This window comes from Pygocentrus nattereri, chromosome 15 (genome assembly GCF_015220715.1).
Source record: "Pygocentrus nattereri isolate fPygNat1 chromosome 15, fPygNat1.pri, whole genome shotgun sequence".
Lineage (NCBI taxonomy): Eukaryota > Metazoa > Chordata > Actinopteri > Characiformes > Serrasalmidae > Pygocentrus > Pygocentrus nattereri.
In genome coordinates, this window is record NC_051225.1 from 28,760,126 (window position 1) to 28,778,439 (window position 18,314).

General features: G+C 38.2%; 1 protein-coding gene across 1 annotated transcript; it reads left to right on the forward strand.

The window, feature by feature from the left end:
- Positions 1–1,038: 1,038 nt before the first annotated feature.
- Positions 1,039–17,574, forward strand: pfklb (phosphofructokinase, liver b). The gene is made up of 22 exons (XM_017725662.2): positions 1,039–1,298; positions 2,545–2,618; positions 2,721–2,798; positions 3,848–4,037; positions 5,953–6,118; positions 6,261–6,305; positions 6,989–7,097; positions 8,163–8,258; positions 8,346–8,438; positions 8,585–8,710; positions 9,861–9,925; positions 10,008–10,071; positions 10,605–10,751; positions 11,001–11,071; positions 11,388–11,475; positions 11,954–12,106; positions 12,559–12,723; positions 12,966–13,027; positions 14,331–14,442; positions 14,713–14,812; positions 15,804–15,909; positions 16,555–17,574. Exons 1-22 carry the CDS (start codon positions 1,217–1,219, stop codon positions 16,700–16,702), a joined length of 2,340 nt encoding a protein of 779 aa, XP_017581151.2. The 5' UTR covers positions 1,039–1,216; the 3' UTR covers positions 16,703–17,574.
- Positions 17,575–18,314: the final 740 nt, after the last annotated feature.

Consider the following 18,314-nt stretch of genomic DNA (forward strand, 5'->3'; position numbering starts at 1 on the left):
CTGGCCTGTATTGTTAGAGATAGAGGCTCTGTTGCCCCATTTAAAATCCCTTCATCCACGTTAAGGTGCATTTTTACGTTCTCTTCTGAGTCATAATATCTCCACAGTGCAGGGCGACCAATAACCATGTAATTCCCGTCAGTTCAACCACAACACCTTACTCTAGAATAGCGCATTTCCAGAAGAAAATGCAGAGTTAGTGCGCATCTTAAGCTTGCTATGGTTGCTATGGTTGCTAAGGTTTTGCTAGGTGGTTTCTATGGTACTCCAAGTTATAGCTAAGGTGCTGCTATGTGGTTGCTATGGTATCCAAAGTGGTTGGTTGCAAAGCAGTTGCTGTGGTGTCCCAGATGGTTTCCAGGATGTTGCTAAGTGGTTGCTATGGTATCCACAACCACAACTTAAATTAGATATTTTATCAAAATGAAGGTTAGACAAGCAGTAATATGAAAACAGCACATACTTAATAGAACAAAAAATAGAAAAATAGAAACCGAATTTCTATAAAATATCTAATGCTGTTGCTTTCTGATCAGAGTTATAAGGTAGTTTTCTCTAGCTGGAGTGGTACGATAACATGCTGCACATTGCATGCAAAGTTTCAAAAAACATACCCGTGCAAACAAGTGATAGGAAGTTCGATTCAGCTTACCGAACTGATTATTTTGAACTGTACGTTTTAATGGACTGAATGTCCTATTTAGTGATTCACTGATGATTCACCGAGTCTATTCTCATCTTCATAAAACGACCACAAACCAGGGAACTCACCTCACATCTTTAAGAGCGAAGCATGAACACAAACAAAGGAGAAAGAAGCTACACAATACAGAAAGAAAATGCAAAAGCTCCAAAGACTGTCATATTTTTTTATTAATTATGCAGTTAAATTATTCTCATTTTATTGGTAAATTGGTATTTTGTTTATAAGACGCTACAAAACAGTTTAGACGTCATAAAAGTCTAAATGTATGGAAGGATCAAAAGAACCGATTCGTTCATGAATCGGACATCGCCAGTGCAAACAAGAGGCGGAGCAGAGCAAAATCGCCTCATTGCTTTACACAGCTACTGCCATGTCTCCCGCATACTGAGCAGGACGGAGGGCTAGTGAGACAGCTTCCAAGTCGGATTGAAAGCTGCAGGCGTTCTTTCCAGTTGTAGACTCTGAATCTCCGAAACCACACGTTAGCAGATAATCTACACGGCAGTCGTCATGTTTTTGGATTTTGAGAAGCTCCGGATGGCGGGCGCTGGAAAAGCCATCGCTGTTTTGACTAGCGGTGGAGATGCACAGGGTAACGTTAATGAAGCTGGCACTGCTTCGGCTAATCATTTGCTTCCCTCTCTGTCCACTTTCTCCTGCTTTGTAAACCCCAATCAGCTTAAGTCTAACGAGGCTTAAGTTGGCCTCATATTCGTCTGCTTCTTGTTCGAATTTTCACGTTCCACCTTAAATGGTGCCGCAATAAGCTCGCATAAAGCGAACTTCAGCTTCGTTTAAGTCCGTGACCTGCGGTTCAGGTCCGTTGCTTTAGCCTGGCGGTTTGTGGCGGAATTTGAGGAATTTCGTTTCCGTAGATTTAATCAGCTTGGATCTGATTCAGTTTGGACACTGCAAATTTGACCTGGACTACGTTTTTTTGGTACAAAGGCCAATTTTGGAATACATTTGCATATTTAAATAGTTCATGAGCTGAAGTTTATTTAAAGTGGTTTATTCTTAATTTATACAGTTCTGTATTCAAGGGGATGGATTGTATGAGAGCACTGCTCTCTTATGTAACCCCATGTCGTGGGCAGCAGCAGTGCAGGGGGCGTATTCACACTCCACACACAGGAGCCAGGGGTGGGCAATATGGTATGATGGTATTCTTGGTTATGGTGATTAACTGTCACATTGTGTCAGGATTTAAAGAAAACTGACCAACTGCATGTCTCCTTACGAATTAGTCCTGTATGTTTAGTGCATTACAATATGTGTAGTGCTGAATCATCGTTGTAGTCATGGTTTTTGACCAATGTGGTTCTTTTTACTCTGTTCTTAATAAATCAAGCCTATGGAAAACTAACATGATGCACATTGTGTCTGGAGAAAATGTCTAAGTATCGTGATATCACAAGATGTCAGTAAATGTTTTTGTTGTTGAGGCAAATTGGCTTAATTTTAAAATATTTTTGAAACTATTAAAAATCACTACTTTCTTCACTAGTCTTGGTTTGTAAACATGCTTGCACATACCAAGACTTTTGCCATATTGCCCACACGTAAACGGCACATCGCTTAAACAAGCCACAGTGCTGTTTTTCCCATTATCTTGGCTTCATATTTTTACTAATACATTTTTGGCTTGCTTTTTGGAGCATTTTTGAATGAAACGTCATTCTTTTGACCCAGTTGCTTTGTAATCTTGTTAAAAGATGGGTTTTCATTTCAGCAAAGCTTATTAAATATTAAGATGCCCATATTCTACAATTTTGTACTGAACAGGTGGATTTCTGTGACGGTGCATTATATGCAAAGTGTATGTGTATGATATATAGGAATGAATGCAGCTGTTCGTGCTGTAACGCGCATGGGCATTTATGTGGGGGCCAAGGTCTATCTGATCTATGAGGTAAGGTCAATTTATTAGTACATATAACCCAGTTGAATGATTATTGCTCATAGTATCTGCATTAGTCCATTGTACAATCATACAACCTGGCTTTCTTTCAAGGGCTATGAAGGGCTCGTGGATGGAGGTGACAACATCAAAATCGCCAACTGGCAAAGCGTGAGCAACATCATCCAGCTGGTGGGTAAAGACCTCATTTTGTACTCTAACGTGCAATTTGCCAAAATGAGAGAAGTCTCAGACAGATAAAGAATGTTGCCCTACATCTCCACTGAACTGTTAAGATGTCCGCCTATTTACAGCGGGGGCAATAAATGTGAGCGCCTCTGTATTCAAAGCTGTGTCTTGACCTGCTGAAGGTTTTAAATGGTGACAGAGAGCGAGTGGGACTGAGATTATGTGAGGGAGTGCTGACTGAGGGGATTAAATCTGAGATTACCACAGCGGTCTTTAGCACAGTCCAGTTTCTCTTCTCTGCTGCAGCAGCTACACACCACTCGGGTCATGTGATCATACACACTGGACACTTGCATGTCCTTAGTCATGTCTCCCGAAAGGTTTAGAGGCCTTTCAGTTCAGACTGCTTGTGTGTTGCTGGTCTCATCAACAGAAGTGGGATAATCTGTGTATGTGCTTGTGTTGAGTTATTCTAAATTGGATTTCTCTGTAATTCCTGACACTGACCTTAAGGTCATAGTCGAAATTTAAAAAGGAAGGAGGAAATAAAGGGATGAACTGTCTGCGCATACAATCTGTTTGTATGGTCCTTTCATCACCTCTGTAAGAATAACTTTAGCTTTAAAGGGTGACCTCATAAAACATGATTATTTCACCTCAATTTGATGATTTTCGTATAATTCAGCTTTATTAAAAAAATTAATTAATAAAATATATATATAAAAAATATAAATTGCACTGAGAAATTAATAACTTGCCCTTTTTGGCTGTTTTGACTGGAAATGGTTGTATCTGATATTTACATGCTTTTGCATACTGGACATAAACTGTTTACACCAGTGGTCACCAACCCTCCACCTGGAGATCTGCTTTCCTGCAGTGTTTAGTTCCAGCCTTTAGTTCCATTTAACTTGCTGCCCCTACTTACCAAGCACTAATGCATTTGATCTAGCCAATTATGGGCTTCAGAAGAAGTTAACTAGCTGGAGCAGGTGTGTTAGAGTGTTGTGGCAGTGCATTTTTACATCCCTTCTTAATCCTGTTTCTCTTAGGGTGGCACTGTGATTGGGAGTGCCCGCTGTAAAGCTTTCACCGCAAGAGAGGGTCGTTTGGCAGCTGCGTTCCACCTGGTCCAGAGGGGCATCACAAACCTCTGCGTGTGTGGTGGAGATGGAAGCCTCACTGGAGCCAACATCTTCCGCAATGAGTGGAGTGACCTGCTGGCCCAGCTGGTGCAGGAAGGTAATGCTTCGAAAAAACATTCAAACTCTGAAAGAAGGAGGTTTTATCTAGGGAACATAAGCCCAACTCTGGCAATAATTCAACTGTAAATTTTCAACTGCAAAGTACAGCTTTGGTTAGGTTGGATTTTAGGTTAATCAACATTACACTGATGAAAATATATTGACAATGGTAGATAATTCAGTTATGTCCACAGAAGAATTTTTTACTCTTTTTTTTTTTTACTCTTTGAACATGCTTATTTATTTGGGGAAGGGATCCAAGGTACAGCCATTGTTATGTATTACTCTACACATTCCATGCAATTACGCCTTTTTTCCAGAGAGGTCTGCAGATCCCCAGAACGATTACGATGTTATATTTTTGAAACAGTCACAAAATGAGAAATATTAAATATATTTAAGATGTTAGCTATAGATTTAAGATGTTTCCACTTGCCTTAGTCCAAGATATTGTCCCAGTTGTGTAGCTAATGTAAGTGAATAAGAATGTAGCCAATCAAAGGGAAGGAAATTGAAGGCTAATTGCATTTTTTAGTCAGTAAGCTCAGAAACTGTAACTACATCTGAAACATAATTACGAAGAAAAATACACCAGTGTACAGACAACCAGCACATAGAACATTTCTAAAATGGTAACCTTTGAAGAGAAGTTAATGTACCATACAATTTCTGTCAGTCCATTCATTATAAAATGGTCATGTGATATAAAAGACAACTCATTTCTTCAAATGGCAGAGAAAAGAAAAAATGGAGATAAAAGGTTTTTATGCTGACAGCAATTGTGTGTACATACAATTGTCTACAAATGAACACCCCCAGTCATATTGGATGTTTTGTTGATTTTCTAGGTGTAAACATGTTCAACATCCTCTGAGGCGAACACACTTAAATATGACACATTTCTGCATATTTTAGTGCACAAGTTGTATTTATTTGCTGGAAAAAAGCTTTGTTTCTAATGTTAAATTTAGCAGATAAACAGTGATGACATATTAAAATGTGCAGAAGTGTGTTCTCTGTAGAGGATGTGTTCACTTATTATCTCAATTAGAAAATCAAATATTTCATGTGAACAACACTGCCCAAACTTTTGCATATGACTGTTTGTTTCCTCATTTGCAAAATATATGAGCAGTAAAAGTTAGTATATAATATAGCATACTAAAAAAATCCAGAAGTGGATTTGACGGAAAAAAGGAGAAACTGTGTCTCTCTGTATTGGATTTCTGTCTGTTTGTTAACATCCTCTCCTTCCATTGTGTAGCTCTAGATTTCCGCTCCATTTACTTAAGTCTATCACCATCAATAGCTGCCTTGTCTGCGCTGGCTAACTCAGGCTATGCTGAACTTCATAGCCTTTCATGGCACCAAGACTGAAACCTGCAGCCAAATTTTAGATAGCCTGACTGCTCTGCTCTTTACTGGAAATCATATGAAATTTTGATCAGTTTAGTTTAGACCTTGGATCACAGGATTTTTAAAGCATTTAAAAATTGATCACTGGCCAAGAGACAGTGGAGGACTACAATACAAAGTAGTAAATCAATAAACAATTGAAGAAATAATTCAATTAATCATTTTATTTGGGAACATTCAATAAAAATATACATTATTATTTTTAGTGTATACTAATTTCAGTGTTGTTTTTATTGAATATTCCAAAACTGACATAAAAGTACATTTAGTTAATCACATTAATTATAGATTTTTTTTTTACATTTTTCCCCCCATGTGCAGGAAAATGCCATATTTAAATGTCTTCTCTGAAGAGGGTATGTATTTATTTTCAGTTAGAAAATCAACAGAACGTAATTTTACCAGCATGCGGCAGTATTTTGGTTTTACGATAGCTGAACTTTGAATTCCAGCGAGTATACAAGTCTCAATTTCACTTTTACATGTGTGTTTTTAAGGGAGAATCACTGACTCCTTGGCTCAGCAGTACACCCATCTGAACATTGTGGGCCTTGTGGGCTCCATCGATAATGATTTCTGCGGCACAGACATGACCATTGGAGCAGACTCTGCCCTTCATCGCATCATGGAGGTCATCGATGCAATCAGCACTACTGCACAGAGGTGAGGGGTCATAGAGACACGCCTTAGACATGACCAGAGGCATAACGTGAGGTTATTCACTGTGTTGTTTGAGGCTATTTATAGTAACACAGCTCATCTATTGGTGCCTATTGCCACATAAATGTGTGTTTACTTTTTCTAGTCATCAGAGAACATTTGTGCTGGAGGTGATGGGACGGCATTGTGGGTAAGTACTGTTTAGTGCTCTTTACTGGCTGTGTAAACTTTGGGGCCTACATGCTTCTATATGTCATTCAGAATAAAACAAGGTTGTTATTAGTAATGCAACATATTGTATTATTTGATTTGCTATGTCATCATAGTGTCACATTTTTAGTTTTCTTTGTAAGTTGTTTTATGCACCGCTTAAATTCCTCCTGAAATCTCTAATTTCTCATTTTGAGTTTGTCTTGATGTTTATTAAACTTAATTCTAAAATGTTTTAATTATTTAATGTTATCATGTAGATAAATTGTTGTTCCAGATAAAATAAAGTTTTTATTTGCATTGAATCAACTAATATAATAAAACATTTTCTCTAGATAACAAAACAAATGATAAGGAATATTAAATATATTGATTAGATTTAATGTGTTTTCTCTTGGTAAGATAACATCATAGACAACTGTCCTGCACTGATGACAACATGGACAATACAGCCTTTTAGCCTTTCACTTTGAGCTGATAATGGCATGTGCTACTGCTTATGTTAAATTTTTTGTTATTTGGGAAAAGTCACGTGGTTGTTGATTTTGTCTTTGATTTCAGTGAAAAGCTTAACACCCCCCTACTAGTTCTCTGTATACAGTGTACCAGTCAGTCTTGTTGATGGGATTATAGTGATTTTTCTTTTTTCTTCCCATGCTTAAGATATCTGGCTGTGGTGTCCGCTCTGGCCTCTGGTGCTGACTGGGTCTTTATCCCTGAAGCTCCCCCAGAGGAAGGGTGGGAGGACCATATGTGTGCCCGCTTGGGAGAGGTGAGACATTAGGTCACAAGCTCTAGGCAGGGTCGCCCAGGACATAAATGTTTAGAATCAATTGTCATATTAATCATTGTTGTGATTTCATATGGACTGCAGGTTGTGCACAAGTTAAAGACCACCCTTTTGTTTATTTAATTTCCAGCCAATACAGCCATTGTCAGAAATAAAGAGCAGGAAACATATATTTAACTAACACCTCTTGAAATATAAAAAGTAAAAGCTGTTCCCAAAGAAGTCACTGGCTGTTCCCCTTCAGACACTAACATTCGCACAGGCAGCTACCCAAACTCACCTTCACTGACTTCACATTTCTTTCTCATGTGCATTTAAATTGGCTTAAGGAGATATTTCTGAGGACATAGAAGAAGTAAGGAGAAAGTGAAAGGAAAATAAGTAGAAAACTGGAGTTTCCAAAAACTGAAGTCCTATGCAGAGAAGCACAAAAGGCAATCGGCTTCTAAGACTGAACTTTGGAGGTGTGGAAAAACACACCTGCAGATTTATTTAAAAGCACTAAGGTCTCTCACAGAGAATGGAAGCTGTAATAAAGGCAAAGTGTGGGAACTGTAAAATATATATATATATTATTATTTATTACTTTGTGTAATTTTCTGTCTATTGTAGTTATCCAGCGTTCCTGCTTTTTCCTGAAACTTGTGAGAACTTGTGCTGAAATTAACTAGAAATGAAAAATTGAAAGTACACTTTAAAGTTTATATAGTTACTGTAATACTGTTACTGTAATCTGCTTTTTGTCATGATGTACTAAACAATCTGATCTGGTCCTGAAATGAAATTTTATCATAACAGTGCTGTTTGTAATCATTTTCAGCTTCATTCATCATTCTGGACATTGAACATTTCCTTTTATTTTTTTTCTCTAACAGCTTTCATAGCTTTCTAAATGATCTGTGAATTTGACATGATCTTCATTGTTAGAAATTTATTATTATTTTATTTTTTTAGATTTTTATCTGCAACCAGATTAGTGGTGTATGATTTGAAATCAATGATTACAGACTTTTGAACAGTAGCGTAAGCATGTTTTTTATTCTACAGAGCCGCAGTAAGGGCTCTCGCCTCAACATTGTGATCATCGCAGAGGGAGCCATTGATAAGCATGGCGAGCCCATCACCTCTAACTATGTGAAGGATGTAAGATGATAATTCATATCTGAGTTCAGCATTATATGCTATGTTTTTATCTTCTGAAAGTCACTGTCAGTTTGACTTGCCTTTTAGCTGGTGGTGCAGAGACTGGGTTATGACACTCGAGTCACTGTCCTGGGACACGTGCAGAGGGGAGGGACACCCTCTGCCTTCGACAGGGTGCTGGTGAGTTATCAGGGGTTGCGGGTCAGTGATATAACAGATGATCTGACAGCTCTGTGTAGTGCTAGCTAAGGTTTATAAGCATTACGCTTAGTGAACGTGTATTTAAAAAAATCTCTCTGCCAGTTTGTCTGTCTGTCTCTCCACAGAGCAGTAAGTTGGGAGTAGAGGCTGTCGTGGCTCTGTTGGAGGCCACTCCAGAAACCTCTGCCTGTGTGATTGGACTGTCTGGTAACCAGGCCATGCGCCTCCCTCTAATGGAGTGTGTCAATATGGTAAGACCTGCATTTAATTCTACTCCATAACCCTTCCCATTCTCATAATCGCAAATTACTTCATAACCCTTCCCATTCTCATAATCCCAAATCACTCTCTAACCCATCCCATTTTTATAATACCAGAACATTCCATAACATTTCTCATACTCATGATCCTAAATCACTCAAAAACCCTTCCCATTATCATAATGCCAGATCACTTCATAACCTTCCTATTTTCATAATACCAGATCATTTCATAACAGTTCTCGTACTCATATTTTCAAATCACTATAAAACCTTCCCCGTACTCATAATCCCAAAACACTTCATAACCCTTTCATTCTCACAATTCCATATCACACTGTAACCTTCTCATACTCTCATAATCCCATATCATTCAGTAACCCTTCCTAATACCATATCATTCCATAACACTTCTCATATTCATAATCCCAGGTCACTCCATAATGCTTTCCTTTCTCATAATCCCAAATCACTCCCTAACCCTTCCATGTGTTTATAATCCCAAATCACTCCTTAAACCTTCCTAATACCGGATCATTCCATAACACTTTTCATATTCATAATCCCAGATCACTCATTAGCCCTTCCCATTTTCATAATCCAAAATCACTCCATAACCCTACCCATATTCTCATAATCCCAAATCACTCTGTAACCCTTCCTGTTTAAATAATATCAGATCATTCCATAACCACTTCGCACTCCATGAGACCTCCATTCTCATAATGCCAAATCCCTTCCTAGCTCTTGCCATTTTGTTCATGTTTAGGCTGATGTTTTTGTAACTTTAATCAGCAGCTCAGCCTTTTTGGCCTACTTTCAGCATTAGTATGCTGATCTGACGTTTGTAGTATAAGATTTAAGATTTGTTCGAGAATATTGCAACAAGATAATGGTTGACAAAGTTGTAGGTTGACAACTTACTTAGGGTAACTTAATAATGATCTATATCCTACACAGTATTTAAAATATTTGTCTGCTCAATCCCATTTTATTAGACTAAATAAAACCCACTAGGTGGTCTTGGGTTGTGCTGAACCAAATATGAGATATAGGTTGATTTTTCAAAATATTGTACTACTGTCCAACTTCACAATTTTAAAAGTTCTTTGAGTCTGTCACTCCTCTACCCCGTGATTAGACAAAGGAGGTACAGAAAGCCATGAACGAGAAGCGGTTTGAAGAAGCCATTCAACTCCGTGGAAAGTGAGTGTGATAAATGGATGTTATTTGGGGTGGGTGTGTCTGTGTGTCTGTGAATGACTCCTCATTCATTTTTTGACTGCAGGAGCTTTGAGAACAACTGGAACACCTACAAGCTTTTGGCCCATCAGAAACCTGCTCAATCAAAAGTAAGTAACTTTTCTTGCCTAAATTGAGCTAATTTGTCTTTCTTTCTGTCATGATGTTAGAGTTATGTGTAATGGACTTATTTTACTGGAAAAATATTTCCAATATGGATTTTTTTTGGGGGGGGGGGGAGTTTCCTTTTCAGTTTGGGGAAAAAGTTATACAATTACATATTGTAGCATATCCACACTGCTATGTCTGTAGCTGTAGACTGTAGCACTGCTGTGTCTGATTGACTCAGACCAGCGCAACACACCACCACCACATCAGTGTTACTACAGTGCTGAGAATGATCCACCACACATAGTACCTGCTCTGTGAGGGTCCTTGGGGGTCCTGACCACTGAAGAACAGGGTAAAAAGGGGCTAACAAAGTGTGCAGAGACACAGATGGACTACAGTCTATAATTGTAGAACCACAAAGTGCACCTATAGAGTAAGTGGAGCTGATAAAATGGACAATGAGTGTAGAAACAAGGAGGTGGTCTTAAGTGCAGAGAAAGATACTCACTTATCACTTTCTTTCTCTCTCGAGAGTGACCACTCCATGGCTATTCTGAATGTGGGTGCTCCTGCAGCAGGCATGAATGCAGCTGTGAGGTCAGCAGTCAGAGTGGGTCTTGCCCAGGGTCTCAGAGTCTACAATATCAATGATGGGTTTGAAGGTCTGGCCAAAGGCATGGTGAGTTCACATGAACTTTTTTGGGTTCCTAATCTAGAAAAGGGCACAACAGACTTTTTGCCTGCACTTGCGGAAATCTCTGCTGTAATTTATTGCTGCAATACTGAAAACACACACACACGGTTGTCACAATCAATATGTCTTTCATTTGTCTTCATTTTAAGGCACTTCAATTAAGCATAAATGGCAGCAGCTGGATTAGAGGAGGGAGGGTCACTAGAGGGTCATTACAGGCTTTTTTTTCTGCAGGTGACTGAGGTGCACTGGCATGATGTAGCAGGCTGGACTGGCCAGGGAGGGTCACTGCTTGGGACTAAAAGGTGGGTTCATAAAGACTGTCTTGAGTTGTAAGATTAAATATACAGTTTTGTTTATTTTTTGTAAATGAAAATACGTTAACACATCTACAGAGAATGCACTTCTGCACATTTGCTGTTTATATGCTTAGGTTAACACAAGAATGAAGTGCAAAATGTGCACATTTATATTTTATTTTATTCTAATATGTGAAATATCTATTTATCCAATATGTATGTTTTATTTCTGTTCATCTCTCTCTTTTTTTTTTTTTTTTTTTTTTTTTTTTTTTTAACTTGAACTGCTTTATAAAACTAATTTCATTCTTCTGAATTTTAGAACCCTCCCCAACTCCTGCATGGAACAAATAGTGGAGACTATCAGCAAATACAATATACAGTCCCTTCTGGTGATCGGGGGATTTGAGGTATTAAAACTACAAATCTGTGACTTGACTTTCTTAGGGGTGTGAAAATGCCACAGTCCATCTGAAGGTTGTTTCATCTTTAGAAGTGTTTCAGTGACAGCAATTTTGGAACAGTTGAATATAGTACTATTGAGTAAATTATGCAGTCTAGACTTCACTGTTTTTGTATATAATGTAATAAATTATGTTACATTAATACACACAACTGGATTTGTTATAAAGAGAGCAATGTGAAATGTTGAAAAAAAAAATTGCTTGATGATGCCTTTACATTGGCACTGCTGGTACATTGTGTCTACTGGAACCTTAGAATAACAAAATATCAAGATGCAGTCATGTCTTGATGTCTTCAGGTGTCATAATATAATATACAACGCTACTACTAGTCTATTGTTTTCTAGTCTATAATCTACTACTCTTTTCTGGGGTTAATACTACACCTTTAGTATTAAAACCCCCTGTTTTTAAACCTCCTCAGGCTTATGAGGGAGTTCTGCAGCTGGTGGAGGCTCGGGGGCATTATGATGAACTCTGTATTGTAATGTGTGTGATTCCTGCCACCATAAGCAACAACGTGCCAGGCACAGACTTCAGTCTGGGAGCAGACACAGCCGTCAACGCTGCTATGGAGGTAATGAGTAATCGTATATCAGCAATGTTGTTTGACAAATGTGGTTATTGTTTGAATTTTATGGTTTTAATGCTATCAAAGTCTGTAACTGCCACATGTCTAAGTCTGAGTCAAGTGATGACTTTGAGAAATGCTAGTGCACCAATTGAGTTGCCCACGAGCAGAAGGTTTTAAATAAAATAAAAAAAAAGAAGTCTCTCATTAAAATGCAAGGTTTACATATTAACAGTGCACTCTGTAAATCAATGAAACAGTGAATGCTGCATCATTCTTGGAGTGACCATGACTCGATTTCAGGCCAGTCTCATTTAGGGCTTTAATAAGACTTTTATCGCAAAAATGAAATCCTTCACAGTTATTTTTGAAAGCTTATTTTTTTGGTTTAGTTGACAATACTAGACACACAAGATGGAGATAAGCAATAAAATTGTGTCTGTTGGCTGTTCCTTTAGAGCTGTGACAAAATCAAGCAATCTGCATCTGGCACCAAGAGGCGGGTCTTCATTGTAGAGACCATGGGAGGATATTGTGGTTACCTGGCAACCACCACAGGCATTGCTGTGGGGGCAGATGCAGCTTACATCTTTGAAGAATCATTCAACATCCGTGACTTGGAGGTAAACTCTGCTGTTTGAAGCTTACATTTTTCAGGTGCAATATTTGAATTTTTAAGTTGGACCCAGATTACCCTCCCTGTGATAACCACTAGCATCTCGAGTCAAGTATGTGCTAATGCTGGTTAGAGGGATTTTCATAGGAATGAATGTGCACTAATACAAAAGCTTTAATGCTAGTGCCACCAGTCAAGCACATTTTAGACCTACAAAAAATGTTTGATTTGCTTTTTTTGTTTTGTTAGATGAATGTGGAGCATTTGACAGAGAAGATGAAGAAGGACATTCAGCGAGGCCTAGTGCTGAGGTAATCTTTCCCTTTAAAGCAGTCACACCCCTTGCATGTAAAATCTACTTGGCAAAAAAGCAAATTCACTCGAATGGGACAGGACGCCAGGTCCCGAAAAATCGCTTCCAGTAGTGGTAAATTTCACCTTTTAGGTGACCTTTTAACTCTGTGAATTTGCAAACCTCAGAAGCATCAACCACTAGGAAAAACTGTTGCGTCTTCTTTCTGAAAAGTACTAAACAGAGAAACGTTCCACTGTCAACCTGTCACTTGGCACAAAAAAAACAAACTTGTTAACCAGCTAACGTTAACTGTTTTTACTGAACTTTACATCCCCTCCACCACCTCATAACAGCGAGGCGGCAGTCTGCGTGTGACCACGGCTTAACAAGGCAAAACGAAGGCTAATAACTCGTCTCTGCGTATAGTTTACATAACTTCAGGGAATAGTTCAGCCAATGATGCTAACACCTGAATGACAGCAGTTAGCCATCATTTAACACTGTGTAAATTATGTCATGCTAATTGGTGGCTACTAGCTAGTCTTGTGGGGCAAGAATACACGTCTGGGGACAACTTGCTAAATCTGCTGCTCCCATGGATACACCCCCTCTAAAACACACCCCAAACATTTCTCTAGTCTGTTCTCATTAGTTGTACTGGAATAATTGATAAGCAAATCAAGCTAGCTAGCAAAACGCTATCATTATTTAAACCTTTTTTTTTTGTCACCTTTTGAAAGTAATGTTTATTTTCACCATGAGTAATGTGTTCTCTGCACACCTGACACACATATACATGTAATTGGAGTTTTCTGAGGGACTATTAAGCTATGCTAACTTAAGTCACAGTCCTGGGCTGGAGACAGGTTTGCTGTCTGTCAAACAATGTTGACGAACGCATCATTGCCCCTAACTTTGAGCTCCACCTTCATGGGGCATTGGATTGGTTTATAAATTTCACTCTCAGTTTGTTTCCACCCTAACAAGTCTACGTACCTACCCACATGCAGGTGAAAATCTCTCATAGTTGTCCCAAGACTCATTATCGCGTCTGGCCCCTCAAGACTAGCTTCCAGCTTCTGTTCATTGTTATCAACATAAGCATTTTTGGCCCAGCTCTTCCTGTAATTACACTTGTATAACAATCAATTTATACATCAATAAATTAGGCCTATTGTTCTTTACATTTTTAACCTGTTCAATGTAAACAGATTGGGGAATGATATTTATGGACCAGGCTGATTTCCAAAAGAAGTCTGATGCTGGTAATATCTTATGTTAACAGAGTGGAGATACTGAGTGCTGATTCCCTTTTTCAGGAATGAGAAGTGCCACAAACATTACACAACAGACTTTATCCACAACCTGTACTCAGCTGAGGGCAAGGGTATCTTCGACTGCAGGGTTAATGTCCTGGGACACTTACAGCAGGTGAGGAAGTTGATGCAGTTTGACCATCTGACCAGCATCTAAACTGTATCATCATACACAGAACATCTGATCCATGTTTGTGTCTGAGCTATGCAGACTTGTTTTTTGTTAAAAGCTTGCACTTGTATATTTTACTTGCCCAGAAAGGTTTGCCAACTGATATTTTTTCCCATAATCGATTGAGATTTATGTCTAATCCTGAAATGCAACTGACTTTAACCATTTCTGATGAGTTGATTTTCTTTTATTTATTTTTTAAAAAAAATTTAGGGTGGGGTCCCAACACCTTTTGACAGGAACTTTGGCACCAAAATGGGTGTGAAGGCTGTTCTGTGGCTCACTGAGAAAATGAAAGAGACCCACAGACAAGGTAAGGCAAGAAATATGGCATGTTCCCTCACAATTGTAAGAATATAGTATTTAGTGGCATACAGTACTGTGCATAAGTACCGTCCATAGACCACCATTTGTTTTACTTTCCAGGCAAAATGCTCATTAATTGGTTATTTTTTTCCAGCATCAGCAAAAAGAAACCATACTTAACAGAAAAATACACTGAAGAGCCTTTTTACAGCTGTTGTTCTTTTCAGGAGACATGCTTTCAGTTTTTCAAAGAAATCTGTAATGATATTTTTTTGAAGTTCAGTTTAGAAATTGGCTGCATTTTCTGCCTCTCACAATGCAAGTAATCCCAAACACATGCATTGATGTTAAGGTCTGGACTTTGGGGTGGTCAGTCCATTGTTTTGAGTACACCATAACATTTTCTCAGTAAGAGCTGCTTGACAGCTACACATTTTGGACTCAGCATTGAGTTGTCTTCACACAGTGGAAGGATGGACATAAAACTAGATTTTTTTTTCAGATCTGAGGCAGGAGTGGAGTTTAATTTTCTCCTCTCAAAGATAAAAGGGCTGTTTATCTACAGGTGGTGGTCTACTAGGTCTTGCACTGTTAGAAATCCTATTTTCTCTGTATCTTTCAGTCACTTTTTCAAATTTCTCCTGTTTTGGAAATGTGGAAATGGACTTTCCTCTTATATCCTCTCAGGAATATGTGAAAAACAAAACTTGTCTTTAAAGCCATTTTGACAGCGTGTTACAGAAATTGTTTGATTTCTGTTGCAAAAACTATTTAATAGGAAGTGTAATAGGCTCTTAAAAAAAAAATTAAAATTGGGAAAATTGTGTGACATTTCTTATTATTAAAATGAAATACTTGTGATTTTATCATTTAGCAAACAAAGGAAATGAAAACACCAACTTTGTCAAGTTATTTTTAGGCAGCCTGCTTTTGTATGAGGCAAGTTTCGGAAGTGTTTGGAAATGTCATGTCAACCTTTTCATGTTGCCCCATCCCAGGCCGTGTGTTTGCCAACGCTCCAGAGACAGCATGCGTCATAGGCATGAACAGGAAAGTGATGTCCTTTAGCCCAGTTACGGAGCTCAAGGACCACACTGACTTTGAGTGAGTAGCACCGTTCTCCTTAGATTAGCGTTTATGTGTCTCGGAGTGTTACTTAGGCTCCAAGCTCCATGTAAGCTAAATCCATAATTTCTTTCTAAGTATGTTAATCTTGCACTTGAGGAACACGGTAGGCATGTACAAAATATGTGCTGTAAATACTACTAATCTTTTGATAGTGCTTACATAAGCAGTACCTTTACAGATCACTGGTGCGGCTTTGTTCAAATTCTGTTCCACCCCTGTCGTAAATAAGAACCTCATCTTCTATAAGATGTTACCATATAAAAGCTGGAGTTTGATTTTACTGAGTTAGGGACACAGTGGGGATAGTCTACAGAACATATATATGTAGACGTATATGTATGCGTGTATGTGCACGTGAACGTGTACATGTACACCTCTATATGTGTTTTACACATTTCTCAAGAGGGGGCATGTCTCCTTACTGGCAAAGCAGGCTTGGGGTTTGGGACAGGTCAGTCAAGCATTTGCTAGATGTTTAGAATAAAATTTAATTTTAGTAGCAAAAGTGAAAATATTTTTGTTTTATCTGGAGCTTTAATTTGTTTCACTGCATTGCAACAAGCATTTGCACTCGAGGGATGTATTTTAGCACATTTAACAACGTGCTTTGTGTCTCTGCAGGCACAGGATGCCAAAGGAGCAGTGGTGGATAAATCTGCGTGTCATGCTGAAAATGCTGGCTAAGTACCAGACTCATTTTGATGAGTATGTGACCGGGGATATAGAGCATGTTACCCGCCGGACCCTCAGCATAGAAACTGGATTCTGAAGAGATGAAATACACTCCCTCCACCAGAGGGTGCCCCAGCTAACAATCCTGCCATTCCTGTACTGACTAACCCCGAATACCTCTTTCCCATCTGTGAATTTTATAGTTCCTAAAAATGGATCTTACCTCAGTAGCACATTTAATAATCCATTAACATAATGACTGCAGTGATGCCCCCTCCAATCGTGCAGATATGTTTCACTTCTTGATTAAGTTTGAACACTAGTTTTTCTTATTTACACTGTTACAGTACGTGATTGATGTGAATCTGTTTGAAATGTTAGCCATCTGGTCCCTCTGTGCCTTTGTTGTACATTTAGTGTTAAATGCCATTGCAGTACATGTGCACTCAGTAGCATTTAGGGCACTCACCGTACTGGTTATGGTTTCTTTTCAATGTAATTGTAACCCAAGTAATCAAAATGCTGCAAATGTATTTAAAAGTAACAAAGATTTTGTATTTTCTTTATGTGAAATTAACATATGCCAGTATGCACTAGATCTAATCTCCAAAAGGGACTATCCAGTATTTTTAATAGCAATCCAAACTTTCCTGCCTAAACCTGAATCTTTCTCTATACATGTATGTTTGTAACTCATCTCTCTTTGTATTCTAGAAATCGTTGTCTTTGAAGATAAAAGTAACACTTGAAATTCTGATGCTGCTCTTGGACAAATACATTATAGTTCTGCTTCCATCTGTGTTGCTCTGATAATCACTTTGACCAGTATAGTTGTGTGTTGTATCAATTACAATAACTTTGTGCTGTTATTAATGCTAGGTCAAATCCAAGCTATTCTAATTAGTATAAAAAACAATTATAGGGATGTTATCGCAAATAAAGAAAGAAGAACTAATGAATAATGATAAAGTTGGTGAATGAAATGGCTCATTTTTAGGAAAACTGAATTTTTCTCACTTTTCTTTTTTAAAAATAACACTTTTATGTAGTTTAGACATTTGCTACGTTTTAAGACATACCATTCACTCCCCAGTGATTTCAGAGCTGCATTCTAAGCTGCAAAAAACAGCCTGTTTTGAATTCAGCATTACTGTGATGTCACAAAAGCCAACACATTTAAAAAAAAAAAGTCCACCTATTCAGCCTACAGCAGTTTAGCCCCACCCATTCACACTGAAGTTATAAGGATTGTTTTAGCCTGGATTGCTTTTTGAGGCTCAATATAAAAGGAGCTTATTACATAAATCATTCTTAAAGCGACAGCAACAAAAAGTGCCTGTTGAATTTAAACCCTCTACTGCAGGCATTATGAGAGCAATAAAAAGGAACATGTTTGGGTCACTTTTGTTGCATAAAATTATTCTTGATTTATTTTTTCAGACTCGATTATTAAATTCAAAAACATTTTTAAAAATTGTGTGCAGGTGTCCTTTTGGAGCATGTTGCCTTGAGGCAACATTGTGTGACAATGAGAAGAAATAATATAGAGCTGTGCTCCTTGAAGTTGTGAGACCTGGTTTGTTACTTGTCTAAATCCATTCCACTGTTGCACAATGTTACTACTAGTCAACAAACATATTTCTGCAAAATCTAACAAAAAAAATGTATACTGAACATTTAAAAAAAGGAGTTTAAAAGTGCCCAGTAAG